At 54.6% G+C, this 17833-nt stretch overlaps 2 protein-coding genes across 10 annotated transcripts in view; one reads left to right on the top strand and one right to left on the bottom strand.

Annotated features, from left to right (window-relative positions):
* Window positions 1–17833, bottom strand: part of LOC116287525 (uncharacterized) — a 126781-nt gene that overhangs the window by 31424 nt on the left and 77524 nt on the right. The window lies entirely within an intron of this gene.
* On the top strand, window positions 11343–12839 carry LOC116286991 (uncharacterized protein F54H12.2-like). Its single transcript, XM_089029388.1, has one exon. It carries the CDS (start codon window positions 11343–11345, stop codon window positions 12837–12839), a length of 1497 nt encoding a protein of 498 aa, XP_088885514.1.

Genomic DNA, 17833 nt, shown 5'->3' with positions numbered 1-17833 from the left:
AGAAATCAAGCGGCGTAAGTTCTCGCGGTCTTCGACTACGAACAGAGAATGCCCGGGAGGTCCTTGTCCGCGGGCGCTGAAGGGGATTGTTTTTGGAATGACTGTGGAAGTAGGGTACGAGAAGTCGTTCTGATGGTACGGCGAGATGGTCGCATTAGGACACCTGGATCAACGTGCGATGTTGGACTACGTAAGCGGTGGTGTGCGCGCATCACGCGAGGCTACGCTACGGACTAAGAACACGGCTTCGAGTTGTGTGTGGTAGACGGATAAGCCGTTACGTGGTTTCCGCGTTTTGGATCAGTGTGGAAAAAGCAAGGGCACGTTTGAACCCCAGTTACTTGAACTGGATGGACGAGCACTTCACAGTGGATCGAGTCGTTGGCCGGGTGGTTGGGGGGGACGATCTTAACTTCTGCACGCAATTCATAAGGGGTACCGCAATAAGGAAACCACCAGTGCGTCCGCCTTGCTTTGCGGTGTGGGGAAGAGCGGAACGACCCTACAACATCATTAATTCTAACGAACGCATCATGGTGCGACGCCTTTCGCTCGTTTTGGTCCGGGCGTGTGTTACCGTTCGCACCTGATGCGACGTCACAAGGGATCGTTGACCTATACCACCTGTGAACGACGGTACGTGTGTCGGGAGTGCAAGACCACCGTGGATCGGATGCGCTACGACCAAAGACTAGGGTGTGGTACATGGTCGACGATCACGTCTGCTACGAATACATTGCTTGGTGTGTCGGGAGAAGAAAGTAAAACGAGGAGAAACACTTGTGCTACGTCAAGGGCGTGAGCAGCGATTCCACGGAAACACGACCTAAGAAGAGGGAGAACGAAAAGCGTAAGTTCTTTCTGGCGTTTTTGACTTCGAGGCTCGGTGTCTGGAGGAACGGCACGTGGTCAACAAAGTGGTAGTGCTGCTGACGTGCCACGAGTGTGCTTCTCACGTGGAAGAGTACCGTACGCGAGGATGCACAGGAACGTGCGGCCGACAACGGATGTTCGTGTTTGGCGATGCTTCGGCCTTCATGGATTGGTTGTTGGGTCCCAAGCGCGACGGTGCACGCCTTGTACACGTTCATGGCCCACAACCTGAAGGGGTACGACGCGTACCCTATCCTGGAGGAGTGCGTCAAGCGAGGCATCAAGCCCAAGTGCGTATACCAGGGAGTAAGGTCATCACCATGACGCTGGAAGGGATCGTGTTTAAAGATTCGGTGTGCTTTATTCCCATGGCCTTACGCAAGTTCCCGGCCACCTTCGGAACCTCGGGAGGCGACAAGGGTCACTTTCCTCACTTCTTTAACACGTTGGAGAATACGCAGTACGAGGGCCCTTTCCCCGCTCCCGAGTATTACGGCGTGGACGACATGGACGTCTGCGAGAAGGAGACGTTCATGGCGTGGTGGCGCGAGCAGGAGGGCAAGACGTTCGTCATGAAAAAGGAAATCGAGAAGTATTGCATCCAAGACGTCATGGTGATGGCCCGAGGATGTCTCAAGTTTCGGGAGCTTTACGTCGACAAGGTTCGACGTGGACCCCTTGCGGAGTGCGTCACCATTGCCTCGACCTGCCTGACGGTCTTCAAGAGGAACTTTTTGGAATCGGAAGTGATGGGCGTCGTGCCGCCGTTGGGGTATCGCCAGCGGGACATCCAATCGGTCCAAGCCCTGGAGTGGTTGCACTCGTTGGGGTTGCCCGAACTGCGTTGGGCCGGAAGTACGCAGGGCGAGGTGACCTTGCAAGGCAGCAAAGTGGACGGGTACGATCGGCGAACCAACACCGTCTACCAATTCCACGGGTGTTTCTACCACGGGTGCGAAGTGTGCTTCAAGCGAGGTCAAGTTCATGCTCATCTGGGCGTGACCATGGGCGATCTGTGCGACAAGACGCGGGAGAGAACGTTGGAACTGCGCAACGCGGGACATCATGTGGTGGAAATGTGGAGTCACGTGTGGGATGCGGAACGCGAGTATCACGTGTTCCCCGAGTGGATTAAGAACCTGGACCCCCATACAGCCTCGCGAAGCGTTGATGGAGGACGTACCAACGCGCCGTGGGACTCTACGCGTACTGCGAGGGGGAAGTTCAAGTCGACGAGTCGGACGACGAGGCCATGGCCTTGATGTTGTGCTCGGACCCCGTGCATCGCATACGGTACGTGGACGTGGTGTCGCTGTACCCTACGGTGATGTGGGAGGAAGAGTACCCCATAGGCCACCCCACGGTGTACTTGGGCGAAGACTTGGACTTAGACCCCGAGGAGATCGCGGATTGTATTCTGGACGAAGAGTGGTTTGGCTTGGTCAAGTGCGACGTCGACCCTCCCCGCGGATTGTTCTACCCCGTGCTTCCGCGCATCGCCGACCACAAGCTGATGTTCACGCTGTGTGCGGCCTGCTGTGACGAAAAGGACGTGGACGAGGACGGAGAGTGCACGCACACCCTAGAAGAGCGGCGCTTGCGTCACGGCGTGTGGACGACCCCCGAGTTGAAGGAAGCGCTGAATCAGGGGTACGAAGTGGCTCAGGTGCACGAAGTGTGGCACTACCCCGAACGCAGCAGCGACTTGTTTCGATCGTACATTCGTGAAAATCTGAAAATGAAGATGGAAGCCTCGGGGTGGCCGTCCGATTGCGACACGGAAGACAAGAAGCGGGAATTCGTGCGGTCCGTGAAGGCCAGTCAGGGCATCGATCTTCAGTACGAAGACGTCGTCAAGAATCCGGGGCTGCGCTCGGTGGCCAAGTTGAACCTCAATTCGTTGTGGGGCAAGTTCGGACAGAATCCGTTTCGCGGCAAGGTCGAGTACGTCACGGAACCTTGCCGCTTCTTCGAACTGCTGCACGACGATACGGTCAACGTGAAGACGGTGCTGCTGCTGACGGGCGACATGGTACAAGTCAACTACGACGTGCACCGCGAGTCCACGGCGTGCAACCCCAACGGCAACGTCGTCATCCCTGCGTTCGTGACGGCCTGGGCCCGTTTGCGGTTGTACGACAAGCTGAGTGCTCTGGGGGACTGCGTGCTGTACCACGACACGGATTCCATCATCTACAAGACGGTGCGGGAAGGCGACGAGGAACTGGACACGGGGGATCAGCTGGGGCAGTGGTCGGACGAATGCGGCGATTCGGACGCCAACTGGATCGTGGAATACGTGTCCTTGGGCCCCAAGACGTACGCGTACCGCACCAAGAAGGGCGAGTGCGTCGTGAAGTGCAAGGGCATCAGCCTGACCCCCTGCGCCAAAGAACTGGTCCACCTCAAGAGCATGAAACGTCTGCTCGTCCAAGAGAACGAAAAGGTGACGGTGAGTTACCCGCGCAAGATCGTGAGGGACAGCACGCACAAGGTGCTGCGAACGGTGCCCATGGACAAGGACGTGCGTTTGGTCTACACCAAACGACAACGTATTGACCAAGGCCTGACCACGTTGCCTTATGGGTATTAAAGGTCCATAAAAGAAGGGGGGACATAAAGGCAGACGCGATCGTCGTCATGACTCAAATTGCCGCAGGACGAATCGGGCGTTGGTTGGCCAAGAAAGCCGCCGCCATCGTGTCGGGAAGCCACGGAGAAGATCAGCCTGATGGCGACATCAGCAACAACCGCATCGGGTGCGGACGTCAAGCACGCGTCCGATGCTGCCTCTCGTCGTGCTGCGGGGGATCCATCGTCATCCACGCGCAAAGGTCGATCCGCCGCTGGAAAGACGAGAGGGAAGAAAGGAAAGAAGAGCAGCATCGGAGCCGCCGCCGCCGCCGCCGCCACGGTGGCCAGCAAGAAGCAAGCGTCCAAGTGGTACAGTCGGTATTTCGAAGTGGGGGCGGAACACCCCCAAGCCCTAGCGGGAACCTCCGCGTTCTTGTCCGACCCCGGCGACGTCTCCAAGGGACCTCGAGCGAAAGCCATCAAGAAGAAGTGGCTGGAAGCGCAGACGACACACCAAATTCATCGCCCAGCACGGCGTAATTATCCTCGTCGTCCCTTTGTCGTGTTTTCCATGGACGAGCAGTGGCAGATGGACTTGTCGGACATGACGTGGGACAAGCCGGCCAACGATGGGATGGGGTGGATCTTGTTCGTGGTCGACGTGCTGTCGCGGTACTGCTGGGTACCGCCGCTGAAACGGAAGACGGGGGAAGAAACGGCGCGGGGCATTCGCGAGATCTTTGAGGAAGTGGCCCAAGACCCGGACAAGAAACATACGTTGCCTCGTACCGTGTACGTAGACAAGGGGAGCGAGTTCTACAACAAGGACGTAAAAGACTTGTTTGCCAGTTGTCCCCTTCCGCCCGAGCTCATGTCGGGAGAGTCCACCACCAAGGCCGCCATCGTGGAACGGTTGCAGCGGACGTTGAAAGGGCGGCTGTGGAAGTACTTCTACGAAAACGGGACTCGACGGTGGGTGGACGTGATTGGTCCGTTGGTCGAGTCGTACAACCATCAGCGCCACGGCACGTTGAAGCAATCGCCGGCCTCGGTCCATCGCGGGAACGAAGGGGAGGTGTGGAAAAAATTGTACGGGGAGTACGGTCCCGAACGAGGAGCGCGACAAAAGCTCAAGGGGCCTTACAAGTTTAACCTGGGCGACGTGGTCCGGATCAGCCGTCAAACCACGATCTTCGACAAGGGCTACTTGCCTCAGTGGTCGGAAGAATGGTTCAAGATCCGCGCCCGCGATCCCGGCCCTCCCGCGTACTACCGCTTGATGGACTACGACGGCGAGGACATATTAAAGGGCACGTTTTACGAAGAGGAGCTGCTCAAGGTCGAAGACGAAGAAATAAAGCACATGCGTTATCGCATCGAGAAGATACTTCAACGCAGGACGGACCCCGCTACAGGTCGTCCCCAAGTGCTGGTCAAATATCAAGGGTGGCCTGAAAAGTACGCCAATTGGATTGACGAACGCCAAGTCGAAGATTTGGGCCCGAAAAAGAAACCATGAGGTTGGAACGCAAACCGTTTGTCTACTGGTTCAACAGCAAGCCCGATCCCGAGTATCCCCAAACCAAAGACAACACCGCCTCGGAATTCGTGGTCCAGCTGCCCATAGGATGGCACTTGCCGGGCGTGTGGTCGGTGGAAATCCAAGCCATCATGACGCCGGAAACCACAGAGACCAAAGGAGACTTGCTGCTGTACACGAATCTCATTCGCTACGAGATCGTGGGCCACGATTACTTTCCGCTGATCGAGCGCATTACCACGTCTTCCGCCCAAGCCATCCGCTACCAAGAATCCAAGCATCCCTTCCGCCGACGCGTCAACCGCAGTTACCTAGAGAGCGTAGGATTTAAATTGGCCGACACCAAGGGCCGACCCCCAGTCTGGCTAAAAGACAGACCTACTAAGGACACCACCCTCTGCCTTCTCTTCACCCCTCAAGTCGACGAGTACGATTCTTCCTCCATGAGCTTGACGCTTCTGTCCAACCAATCCAAACCTCGCTTTCCTTCCAACCGACCAGGAAATTTTACAGGCGAACTACCCGCGTCCCAAAGGATGAGTGATCAATGGAGAGTAGGACTGACCAAGGTGACGCTGCCGCCCGTGGCCAGCACGTCCAAGTCCACGCAATGGACCTTTAGACTGGACGCAGGAGGCTACCTCAAGAGCAAGCTGCCTCCTGGGGCTCAGCACACGTTTACCCTAAGGGACGTCAACAGCTCTCAAGACTTGTGTGCTCAATTCAAGAAAGGCGTGGATGCCGTGTTCGACAGTTGGTTTCCGCAAACGCGAATGAAGCCGGCCAATGGAGGCGTCGGAGGCGCATTTAGTGGGGGTGGCGTTGGAGGACTGCCAAGCGCGGCTCACGTCGCCACGTGGGTGGACGACTCCTCAGGGTCAGACGTGCTCATCAATATGAACGTCACAGGAAGAAAGAACCTGGACGACCTTCATCATCTATTCCTTGCCAATGGGGTCAAGATGGAGGCCGACCAGACCCAAACCAAATGGGACTTTACGTCGCGCCACAGCGTGTTGGTAGGACACAATGCACCAACGATGAATATGGCAATGATGAGGTTAGGCCTTGGCAACGACAGCGCCATGGAGACGCCAATATCTGGAACGATGCAACAAGACGGTACGACTCAGTGGCATTCCTTCGTTACACCCTTCAAACTCGATGACACTAAGGACCATTCTTTTGTATATCTCATACAATCCAGCCTTGAAGTGAGTACGTCAAACCGCTTTTACTTGAAAATGGGGTTTTTCGAGCGTTTAGGACCCATGCGAAATCCTGCAATTCCTAATGGACCAACGAGTACGACCGTCACGCCCAGCGAGTTGTACCTGACCATGCCCAAGGGGTTCTACGACTTGCTGAACTTTAACAATGGATCGAGTGCTGGGCTGGAGTATGAAAGCGTGGATGCCGCCGTCATGGGTCCAGGCGAATTTGTCAGGATCACGTGCAAGGAAGGATGGAGACCTTCAGGTCATGTCGAGTCCGATCAGAAGACCAATACGGAGCCGCAATCCAATCGCGTGGCTCGTATCAAGGGGTATCAGTATACTCAGCTTCGAGGCAACCAGGACGTCCTCAATTCTCAAAGTGGTCCCTACGCTATTGACGTGGTTACCAACACCAAGGCCGTTCCCAAGAATGCGTACGTGACCTGCAGTCTGGTCCACAATCAACACGTCGGCGATCAGATCATCCCTCTCATGGACGTGGTTCCCCTCTCGTCCGTGTCCATGGGTGCCGCAGCCGAACCCAAGGAATACGTGTTCGAACCCCAACACGTTAAATACTACCCCCTCTCCAAGAATAGTTACCAGACCGTGGCCTTTGCCGTGCAAGACGAAGCAGGACAAGAGCTTCCCTTCCTCAATTCAGGAGTGACCACCGTATCGTTGGATTTCAAGAAAGGACCATGAACATTCCCATTTACGTTCCCCAAGAAGGAGGCGGCAACATTCCCGTCTATACCCCTCGACAAGCCGGAGGAGGACTAAGCATCGGACGGTTGGGGCGTGGGGCCATGCAATACGTCCTACCCAAGATCAATGCTGTAAAAGACGCTGCCGTGGACCGAGGAGGCAAAGCGTTGGCTAACGTGGCCTCGGAGGTACTGGAAGGCAAGGATTTGAAAGAAGCCCTCAAAGACGAAGCGACCGAAGCTCGAGTCGACTTGAAACGAAAGATAGACGCCGAAGCCAGCAAAGTGGGGAGCATCAAGAAAAGCATCAAGAGTTCTGGATCCAAGTACGCCAAGTCTACCCTAAACGCTTTGTTCGACTAGGAAAACATGAATCAACCCCGACTGATTACTGAGAATGGCGTATTCAAGCGCATCAGCGAAGAGCGGTATACCAAGTACATTACGTACCGTATGGCCCACGGACCCCAACAAGGCATACGGACTAAAGAAAGAGACATTGTTAAAGCTTACGACATTTTTGTCAAGTTGTACGATGGACGCATCGCTATGGATGTAGATTAAAGAGAAAGAAGTAAAGACGACACCGTGTTCGTTTCATTGATTTTTTCTTTATTATTTCACGACTAGGGGAGTATAACTTGGGGGAAGGGTTTGTTGGAATCTTTCAAGTCTTCGGGAAAGGGGTCCAACGACAGTCGGTACTCGTCAGGCGTGGATTGATCAAAGTCCATGATGAGCGGGCGATACGGTCGCTTGCTGGCTTCCTCCAAAGCGCGGTTCAACCACCTGGCTTGACCCGGAAACGCTTGACGCGCCAAGGCTTGCAGCTGAGACTTGTCTCGAGGATTGCGAAACAGCACGATGCGGTGGGCGTTGAGGGAGGCGGTTCGCATGTGGGCGGGAAACACGTTTTGCATGAGCACGACCAGACTCACGTCCATGTGGTGGGTTCCCTTGGTAAACCATTTCGAGATCTGACGATGATCCGATTCCATTTCTCCCATCAGGTCGTCCGCGATCAGCAGTCCCGGGGTTCGCTTGAATAGGGCATAGGGGTCGTCGGGCAATCCTTTGACCCACTTAACCTCGTCTCCAAATTCTTTTTTCATGTTGTCGTACTCGTCTTGCCATATGCTGTACAAGTACACCACGTACTTGATGGGGGGATCGAACTTCCACGTCCGATGACGAATCATCTTGCGGATGAACCGCGTCTTGCCACTCTTGGAAGGTCCGGCCACGACGACGTTGCACGGATGCTGCCATCGTGAGTTAAACGGTTTAATTGCTTCTACGTTCATGATCGTTTCTTTCTCTTGGCGTCGCGAAGAAAGCGAATGTACTCATCCACTACCTCGTGAGGGGTCTTATACCCTTCCTCGGCTACAATGCCTCCCCGTTGACTGTGTTTCTTGCGACGAGGTTTGGATTTGGACACTCGCGATTTTCGTTTGCGCCGCAGTACGCCGCCTTCAATCGTCGCGTCATCATCATCATCATCGTCGTCGTTATCGCTGCCGGGACCGGGGAAGGTTTGGCTGGTGTACTCGCGTTCCACCACAGGGCGCTTGCCTCGACGGACTGTGGTCACGGTGGTGGTATTGGCGATGGTTTGATGATCCCCTTTGCCTAATTTTGTGCGCAAGGCTTTGGACACGGTATCTTGATCCGCGTTCTTGAAGCGTTCCCCATGCCCGCCATTAGCGTTATCGTCGTCATCGTCGTCGCCACCATCGCTGCCGTCGCCATCGTCCCCTTCGGGGTCATCCCCGCCGTTCCTCCTGTCTTGCTCGGCTTCCCTGCGCAGCTGCAGTCGTCGCGCCAGGGCTTTTTCCAGCGCATAGCGAATCCGCATTTGGGACGTTTCGTCAAACTTGCTTTGATCGGTGGCTTCCAATTCCTTGACGTACTCTTCCACTTCGGCCAAGTTCATCCTCTTCTCGCTTCGATTGCCTCGCCATCGGCCGTCCACCCGCGTCATCACGTTCTTGATGGTGGGCGTCAAGGTCTCCTTCACCTGGGGATACTTCTCCGCCAACGATTTCAAGGCCTCGGCGTACTCGCGCAATTCCTCCTTGTTCATCTGATCCAACGTGGCGTCCGGCAACGACGTCAATCTCCTTCCACTGCCTGGCGTCCATGCCGCCAAGTTCGCCACTTCCGAAGGGGGCGATGCCGCAGGCGACGTTGAGGGTGAAAAGGTTGGCGACACACCGGGTGATCTCTCGGGAGATGGACCTGGTGACGGTTCGGGTGATGGCGGGTCCATGGCCCGGGCCAAGTCGCTTCCCGTCGACAAGGGTGTGTCGCTGGACAACACGCTGACCATGTCGTTTGGCAAGTTGAACGGCGAGCCCAACAACTGCAGCATGTCCGCATCGTAATCTTGCGTGGGCGAAGGAGGCAACGGCGACAGGGGCGGTAGGACGGGCGTATTCATCAGGACGCGATCGGCGGCCCGTTCGGCCGTAGACGTCGTACGGGGCGTTCGAGGAGCAACACCCGGAGCTTGGAAGAAAGGTTCGCGCTCGGTATGCTGTCCTACACCGTAACGTAGGTATAAATCTTGAGCCCCCACACGTTCATAGGACATAACGTCGACGCACCGAATGTTTCACAGCATGGATGGAAAGTCCTATATACGCTCCTTGGCACAATGCCACCCTACGCAAGTGGTTCCTCTGCTACGTAGCGGTAGCGACGATCAATGGAAGTACATCAAAGACATGTGCAAAAAACTGGCCAATGGGGAACTCCCCATGAAGGGAGGAAACAAGAAAATGCCCAAGGCCGCCCGACGTTGGTTCGGGTCGGTGGTCAACGATCGGCATCCCACCATTCAGAGTCTACGACGCTCTAGCCTTCAGCGAGGAGGATCCAAAGCCGAATTGGTCGGCACGGCCATCAAAGCCCTGGCCAAGATCGCGGCTCCCAGCCTCAAGAAAGCCAGCGTGAGTCTGGCCAAGCATGCGGCCGCAGGAGCTCTGGCCGAAGGCATTAACGTGGCCACGACGAAAATCAAGAAAGTAGGAGCCCCCAAAGAAGATAAAAAGGAGGAGGAGAACCCCTCGGCCACCGAATCGCTTCAAGACTTTGATTACGACGGCGACAACGAATTGAAGGCATTGCTCACTGAAAAATAAGAAAAGGCATCATGGTTAACACCAAGAAAGGACGACGTCAACGCGGAGGCAAGAAACGTGCAAAGCATACTCAGTTGGGCGGGGCCAAACGAAAGCGTTCTTCGTCCGCCACGCCCAAGATCAAGGCGGCTCTGCGTGGAACCTTGGCTCCTGGCATTCCCGACTACGGACCCGTGACCAACCCCTTTCACATCCGATTTTCACAACCACGTCCCACCATGCCCTCCAACAAGGTTCAGACTCTTCGCCGCATGGCCCCCGCCAGCCTCCGACATCTTCCGTCCAACAACGACTCCTTGGACGTCGTCATAAAAGGCCGCCCCGTTACGCTTTATCCTAAAGGTCGTCAGGTCGTCACCACCACGAAATGAACAGCAGCACAGGTACCAACTCTTACGTGGTTCCCGTCATTCTCTGGAATCGCCTGCAAGAAGAACTCAAACACCTTAAAGAAAATGTAGCTGCTTCCGCCGCCGCCGCCGCCAAGTCCCAAGCCGGAGGAGCCATTGCCGGAGTGGACCGAGATGGGAACGTCCGCATGAACGAATTGATGCACACCATGGCCGTTCAACAATCGTTGCAGCAATCCCCCAAGGTGGAATTCGTCAAGTACGCGGATAAGATGGTCAAGCAAGTCATGTCCGATCCCAGTCTCACGCCCGACGAGCGCGTTCGCTTCATGACCAACTATGCGACCAGCTTTCAAGACCAAAAAGCCATGGCTCAAAAAGGACTTACTCCTGCAGTGGCTCCTGCCCCAGGTCCTGCTCCTGCGCCTGCACCTGGTCCTGCCCCCGGTCCTGCTCCTGCTCTTATCCCTGGTCCTGGATCCGTCGTTGGCACCACCCCTGCTTGGTCTCTTCCTGCAGGACCCTCGGGAGTCAAGCTTGGGTCTGGAAGCGTTACTCCTAAAGGTACGGGTACGGGTCCGGGTCCAGGCCGTGGTCGTGGTCGTGGTTATACAGGCAAAGGCAAAACCCCACTCAAACGTCAAATCCATTTTGGGAACGTGCCCGGCACGTCTACGCCGCTGAACAACCTCAGGCCTCAACAAGTCAAGCAGTTGAAAAAGCTAGACAACCTCATCCAAGCCATCGATCAGAAGTCCAAGAACATTGATCAGGACAATAGCTTGACCCCTGCCCAAAAACGCGTAAAGCAAGGCGTGCTCACGCGTGGACGCACCAAGTACAAGGTGATGCGAAACGACATCCTCAACAGTTAGACCATATAAAAAGGACCGCCGACCTGCCCGACCTACCCTGATTCGTCACTCGACCTCGTCATGAAACGACAACACGGAGGACGTGCCGCTCCTGCCGCTAAAGCCTCGCGCGAAGATGCCCCTCCCTTGAAAGTACACAAAGGGACCGTGGTCGATTTGTTTAAGCGACTGCCCATCGACGTCACGTGCGAAAAATCCAAATGGGAAGTCTACTCGCAAGCCACGGCGGCCGTGGACCCTTTGGAAATCACTGTGGACCGAACCCGTACCTGGATCGACATGACCAAGATCCTGCTGGAATTTGACGTGGAATTTCATAACGGAGGCGCCGGTGCCGCACGTGCACTCCTGACCAATACCTCGTCAGCCGTTCCCATCAACAACGTGGCTCACTCCCTCATCAAACAAATTCAACTGACTATTAACAAAGGAGCCGTGACCGTCAACGCCGATCACTACCATCTAGAAGCTTATTTCGACCGACTGCTGAACTACTCTGAAGAAGAAAAGAAATCCTTGCGGTCCCTGGAAGGATGGGCCACGGACACTCCCGACAAGTTTGATCAGCTCAATCCCAACGACGTGGCCATTGCCGATCCCGCCGCATGGGCTGCAGGCGGAGGCGGTGGTGCACCCACGGTTGGCGAAATAGGAAACGCCATTCGTGCCGCATTCAATCGCGTCACGCCTAACCAAGGCGCCAAGGAACGTGTTGGATTGTGCTGTCAAAACCGAGCCGTCAAGTTCATCCTCAGACCCGTCATCCCCCTCTTCTCCAGCCTGCGCTACTTGACTCCTGGTTGTGAATTGAAATTCAGAATTCAATGGAACCCTCGAGAATTGGTCATGATGAATGGTCCCACCGTGGGGGCTACAGCCATTACCCAGCCCAACGCCTCCTACACCATAGTCAACTATTCTCCCAAGTTGCACATTCGTCACGTGGACGTCAACAGCGAATTGCACATCAAGATGGAAGCTGCCATTTTGGAAAACCAAGACATTGCCCTCTACCCTTACTTCACCAACAGAACCGTTACCCACACCGTTCCCGATGGTCGACGACGGGCTCAGATGCACAACGTGTTTCAGGGGTACCGACCCAACTACATGATCATTGGATTTCAGCGAGGAGACGCCTTCGATGGGAATATAGCTCATTCTCCTTACAACTTCTGCGACATGCATCAATCGTCCATTCGCGTGACCGTCGACGGAGAAGAAATTCCCCATCAGCGATTGGACCTGACCTCGCATCATAAAGAAGAAGGTTTCAATACCCTTCTTCAGTTCTCAGGTCGTGGCATCGACTCTGCACCCACCGGCATCGATCGAAAAGGGTATAAGGACGGCAATTACCTCATCCTCTACAACTTCAACCCCGACGGCGAACAAAACTTTGGCTACAGCAACGCTCGAAACGTAGGCAACGTCAACATCGACGTCGACTTTTCAGCTAACACAGCCAACAACACCACCATGGTCGTCAGCGGATACTTTGAACAAGAAACGTGGTTGGATGGTAACAAGAACGCTTCCCAGAGATACAGCTACTAGATCATGAACAGCAAGAGTCAACTCCTCACCGCTCAAATCAACACGGTCGCTTCGTACCCTCCCAATTATCACGAGCACCCCACGTACTCCTACGTCGGCACTCAAGGCGCCGACCAAGCCCTAGCTCTGCTCAAGAAGTACCGCGATGGGCAAGCCCCGCCCCGACCTTGGGGCATGGTGTTCAATACCGACCCCATCGACAAGCCTGGTCAACATTGGATCGCCTTGTACGCTCCCGACGCCGATACCAATCGCGTCGAAATCATGGACTCGTACGGATCCGCGAACCTCGAGGTCTATCGGGATCCACTCCTCCGTGAGCTCATCGGCATGACGGACGTCGTCAAGATGCCCCAGCTGCAAGCCTACGACACGTACGTCTGCGGGCATTACTGTCTGGCCTATCTCCACATCCGAACCCGTGGTGGCTCGTTTTCCAAGTTCGTCAAACCCTTCACCGCCCGCAACAAGAGAGACAACGACAAGAAAGTCTGTCAGTTCGTGTGTCAAGTCATGATTCCCAAGTCCCTCCGTCCCAAGTTCAACAGCAAGATAGGACCCTTGGGTCAACCCTGTCAAGGCAATTGTTGCCTCAAAGATGTAAACTTAGAAGCAATAAAGACAACGTTTGAGTAACACAAAAGCTTGGTCTCTTTATTCATTTATTTACTACAGTGTTTTCCTTCACAATCAAACCTAACGTCTAAACTGATGTCTGCTGCGGGTTGGTAATGGAGTCTAGGAGCATCCTCAGATTCTCTTCCTCGAGTGAAGACATGCTTTGCTCGCCTGGGGGGCCTGCAGGGACTTCCACTTGTACGATCTCTCCTTCCTTCACCAACGTCGGTACCTTTCTCTTGGCTTCCTCCTTGGTTCCTGCCTTGACTTTTCTCTTTCTCTTCACGGGCTTCACAGATTGCAATGGCTTGATCACTTCAGTCACAATTTCGATAGGTCCTTCGCCTTCAGTCTTTGCAGTTTCTTCGATTACGTTTTCCTCCTCCTCCTTAGGTCCCTTGACGTACTTGTCCCCACCCAAGGCCTCCAGAGATTCGCTCAACAGCTGATGAAGATCCACTCGTGCCTTTCGTTGTTCTTTCTGAGTTTCAGCACAAATGACATCGTACTCCATGCTTTGCAGCAAGCCGTACACCACGCGGTCATACGCTCCCAAGTGCACGCCCTCTTGAGCCAACATCATCCTCAACGATCCTATGTGCCCCATTACCGCCTTATACATCTTTTCTTCGTCTTCGTTCCTCCTCCTTCTTCGACGCCTCCTTCGCATTAACACAGATCTTCTTCCCACGACGGTGTTCGAGCAATGAGTGCACGGTACACGGCGTGTGCGAATTTTGAGACTTTTATGCCCCTCCTCCTCCTTCGACTCCACTCCTCCCACATCATCAACGTCACGGTCATCACTGTCAAAATCATCGTCGTCTTAGCTTCACTCTTTCAAATCGTTTCATCGCACGCATGGCCCGTTGCATGTCCTTGCTCGCTCCACTTCCTGACTGTATGCTTGACGGGACTTGTTTCTTAATAAACGGTACGGCGGCTTTCAATTGGTTGTGAAGAAAAGCACGTGCTTTCTTGGACTTTACTTTAGAATCGATCAACTTGCCAGCTATTCCTTGCGCCTTATTGGCTATGATGCTACTAATGCCACTCCCAGCACGGTTTCTCAGGCTCTTGAAGACGTTGCCTCCCGCCTGATGCTTTCTGCGTCGTCTGCGTCTCCCCATGCTGCTTCCACGAATTGGTACTCGTGCCCCCTTTCTAACCCCTTTATATCCTTTCCGTCCGTTTCGTCTCTTCCTCGGGGATCGTAGACCACTTCGTTCATTCTCCTTCTCCTTCTCTGTTCCTTCTTCTTTTGATTCTTGTGATTCTTCCTGCGCACGGCAGCATCCTCCTCGTTCTCCTCCTCCTCCTCCTCTTCATCGCCTGTCTTGTTACCACAACAGCGCGTCAACGCCATGATGAAGCTCAAGGTCTCCTTTCTAGCCTTGGCAATGGCGGCCATCATTTCTTTGTATTCGTAATGAAGCTCACCCATGCTCGACCTCCCAGACTCTTCTCCTCCTCCTCCTTCTTCTTCTCCTCCTTCTCCTTCCCAGTCATCGCTTCGTCTGTTGGTCCTAAAAAACTTCAATTTCATCATGACTCCTCCCAACAAAGTCTTCTCGAGGTTAAGCAAATCGTTATACTTGGAATCCAACAACAGCAACGCGTTACTCTGTTCCCTTCGGGCGGGGTTCTTTATTTTATCCAATCCCAGCACCCAATTTTCATGACTCGAACACACGCGGGAAGACAACGGTCTTAAATAAACGGGCGCTCCCTGCTTCACGTCTAAAGGCATGGCGGCCATCACTTCGTCCGTCACCTCGAACGTTGGCCCAGGATTGTCCACCCTCACGGTAGGTGCCGTAGGTAGGATTAACGATGCAGGTCTTGGCTTCATTCCAAACGCGGTGGTGGTAGTAGTCATGATAAAAATGAATAAAAGCCCGCTCGCCTTTAGCCTCCCTTTATTCGATTTCGCACCGCATCGTCAACCAATACGAACATGCCACGTAAACAAGGAGGCGGAGGCATCCGATCACGCCAGAAAAAACGAACCTATGGGCAAGTAGGAGGAAACATCCGTTCCAGACCACGAAAACAAAACTATGGCCAAGTAGGGGGCAGACGAAGACGAAAGAGACGCTCTCAGCAAGGCGGGATCTTCCCCTTGTTGGCGCTCGTTCCTGCGGCCATTGCTGCCGCCAAAGCTGCCAGTCTTGGCGCCGTTGGAGCAGGGGTGGGGTTCGGTGTCAAGAAAGGTCTAGAAAGCCTCTAGAAAAACCCTAACACGCTACGAGTGCGCATCAGTCTCCTCATGGAAACCACCGAAAGTTACCACACCCGTCTCATCACCTCCACACTCGATCGCCTCAACTACCATCAAGTCCAAGAATGTGCCTGCTTTCCGCAAGACCTCCGTCACCGCGTGCCTCAGCTCCTGCTCATTCTTTACCTCCTGGATTGCTTGGACGTCATTCATCCCCGCGCCAAGGTCAAGGAAGAGCACCAATGGTTGTCCGACGATTACAAGTCTCATAACTACGACGTCATGCAACGTTACGCCCACGTTCAAGAATACAAAGGTCATCTCAAACGAATCATCTCCCACGGAAGTACCGAACTCAGCAAGCTCATGACCGTTGGACACCACATGTCCATTCCCGCCTTTGATCTCCTGGTCCATCGCTACGGCATGGACGTGGCGCTACAAATGTGCTTGGAAAAAAAGAAAAATCACTAACCCACCCAACTACCATGCCAGCAACACGACCCCGTACCCGTGCTCTTGCCTTCCTCGAGAAGCGCGTTCGCTCCTGGTGCCTGCCGACCCTCCACGACAACGACGCCTCTCCTCACGACGAACAAGAGCGTCTCAAGCTCCTGGAGTTCTACGTCGACTGCTTGGATCTCGTGCATGCCCCACACCCCTGCCCCTACAAAGAACACCAATACGTTAAACCCAAGTACCAGTGGATCAAAGATCTCTACGAGGCGCGCCACGTTTCCGAGGCCCGCCGTTGGCTGCACTACAGCAAGTACCGCATCTTGGCTCATAACGTGGTCAACACCGACTTCGACCTCAGTCGTCTCGATCCTTCCACCACTGAAGCTTACAGGAAAGACGTTCCCCTCCTAGAACTTATCGGTGAGCTTAACCACGAATCCCGCCTCGATTCGCATCGCAACTAAAGCATGGCCCTAACTCGTACAACTCAGCACGTGGACGACCGCATCCGACAAGCTCACTTCGACTACCTCTACGACGTGCCCGACCGCTGGTGGGACATCAAGCAAGCTCACCTAACCCCGCGCATGCGCCTCATCCTCCTCACCTTCCTCTTGGATTGCGTGGACACCATCAAAGACCTACCCGAAGATGCCCATACCGCCCCCTGGGTGAACTGGTCCAGCCGGAAGAACCAACTCTTGCACATGCGCAGCTTCTACCGTCATTGGCGCCTTCATCCTCAATATCATTCCGCGCCCCTTCAAGGTCAAGAAAGCAATCAACTCTATGCCATCAGCAGCCTCGTCACCACAATCCTTCGCCCCGACGTCCACCCACGTGACCTGGCAGACGACTCCTGCAACCTCCCCACCTATTGCATGACCTCGTGTTGGGAACGTCTCGTGTACGAAGCCCTACGCTTGACCCCCACCGAAATAATACATCGCCTGTATCACGACCTACGCCACAACTTCGCCACCTCATCATGAGTCAACATCGTCAAGCCAACCTGCTCTTCACCTTCCCAAAGAAAGGGGTCCCTCGTCCTCCCGCCACCCAACAGGCGGTCCTGCCTCTTCGCATGCACGGAAGACCTGGTGCCTATTACTTTACGGACTCAAGTCATGCTCCACCCTCGTCAAAGACTCACATCTCGCTTCCACTTCAACATGAGCGGACGTCGCAATCCTCGGCTGCCTCACTGCCTTTGCCGTAAACCCTGCACCTATTACTTCACCGACCGCGATAGCGAACACTGTACCGTAGAAACCTCTACGTTTCACGCGCGGTACGTTACCTTCATTTGCAACCAACAGCATCCGTGGTGTACCTTTACCTGTACCGTTCCCAAAGACAATTATGACGACACCACGTGGGACGTTCTTCGCAAAGCCCGCAATCACGTGGACTCCGAAATCAACATCCGGCAAAAGCTCTCGCAAAGCCAAGCCAACGCCCAGATCATCACCGCACCACGTGAATGGTCTGATGACGTCGTCCACGGACCGCCCACTTACACAAACGAAGAACACATCAAAATCCTCAGTCACCTGTTCGGCGTGACTCCTCCCCCCAATTCGTCCCCACGTGAAAGCCGTTCCATTGGTTCTCCTAAGTCCCACCCCCAAACTAAGGAGCTATATCAAGACCCCCCTTCCGACGAACCTCGCATCGATCCAGAGTCAGACCAAGA

The sequence above is a fragment of the Actinia tenebrosa genome, unplaced genomic scaffold, assembly GCF_029948245.1.
Source record: "Actinia tenebrosa isolate PJP-AT-01 unplaced genomic scaffold, QUT_ActTen_1.0 PGA_scaffold14__42_contigs__length_11649687, whole genome shotgun sequence".
NCBI classification, from domain to species: Eukaryota; Metazoa; Cnidaria; class Anthozoa; order Actiniaria; family Actiniidae; genus Actinia; species Actinia tenebrosa.
This window is presented reverse-complemented; position numbering and strand designations above follow the sequence as displayed.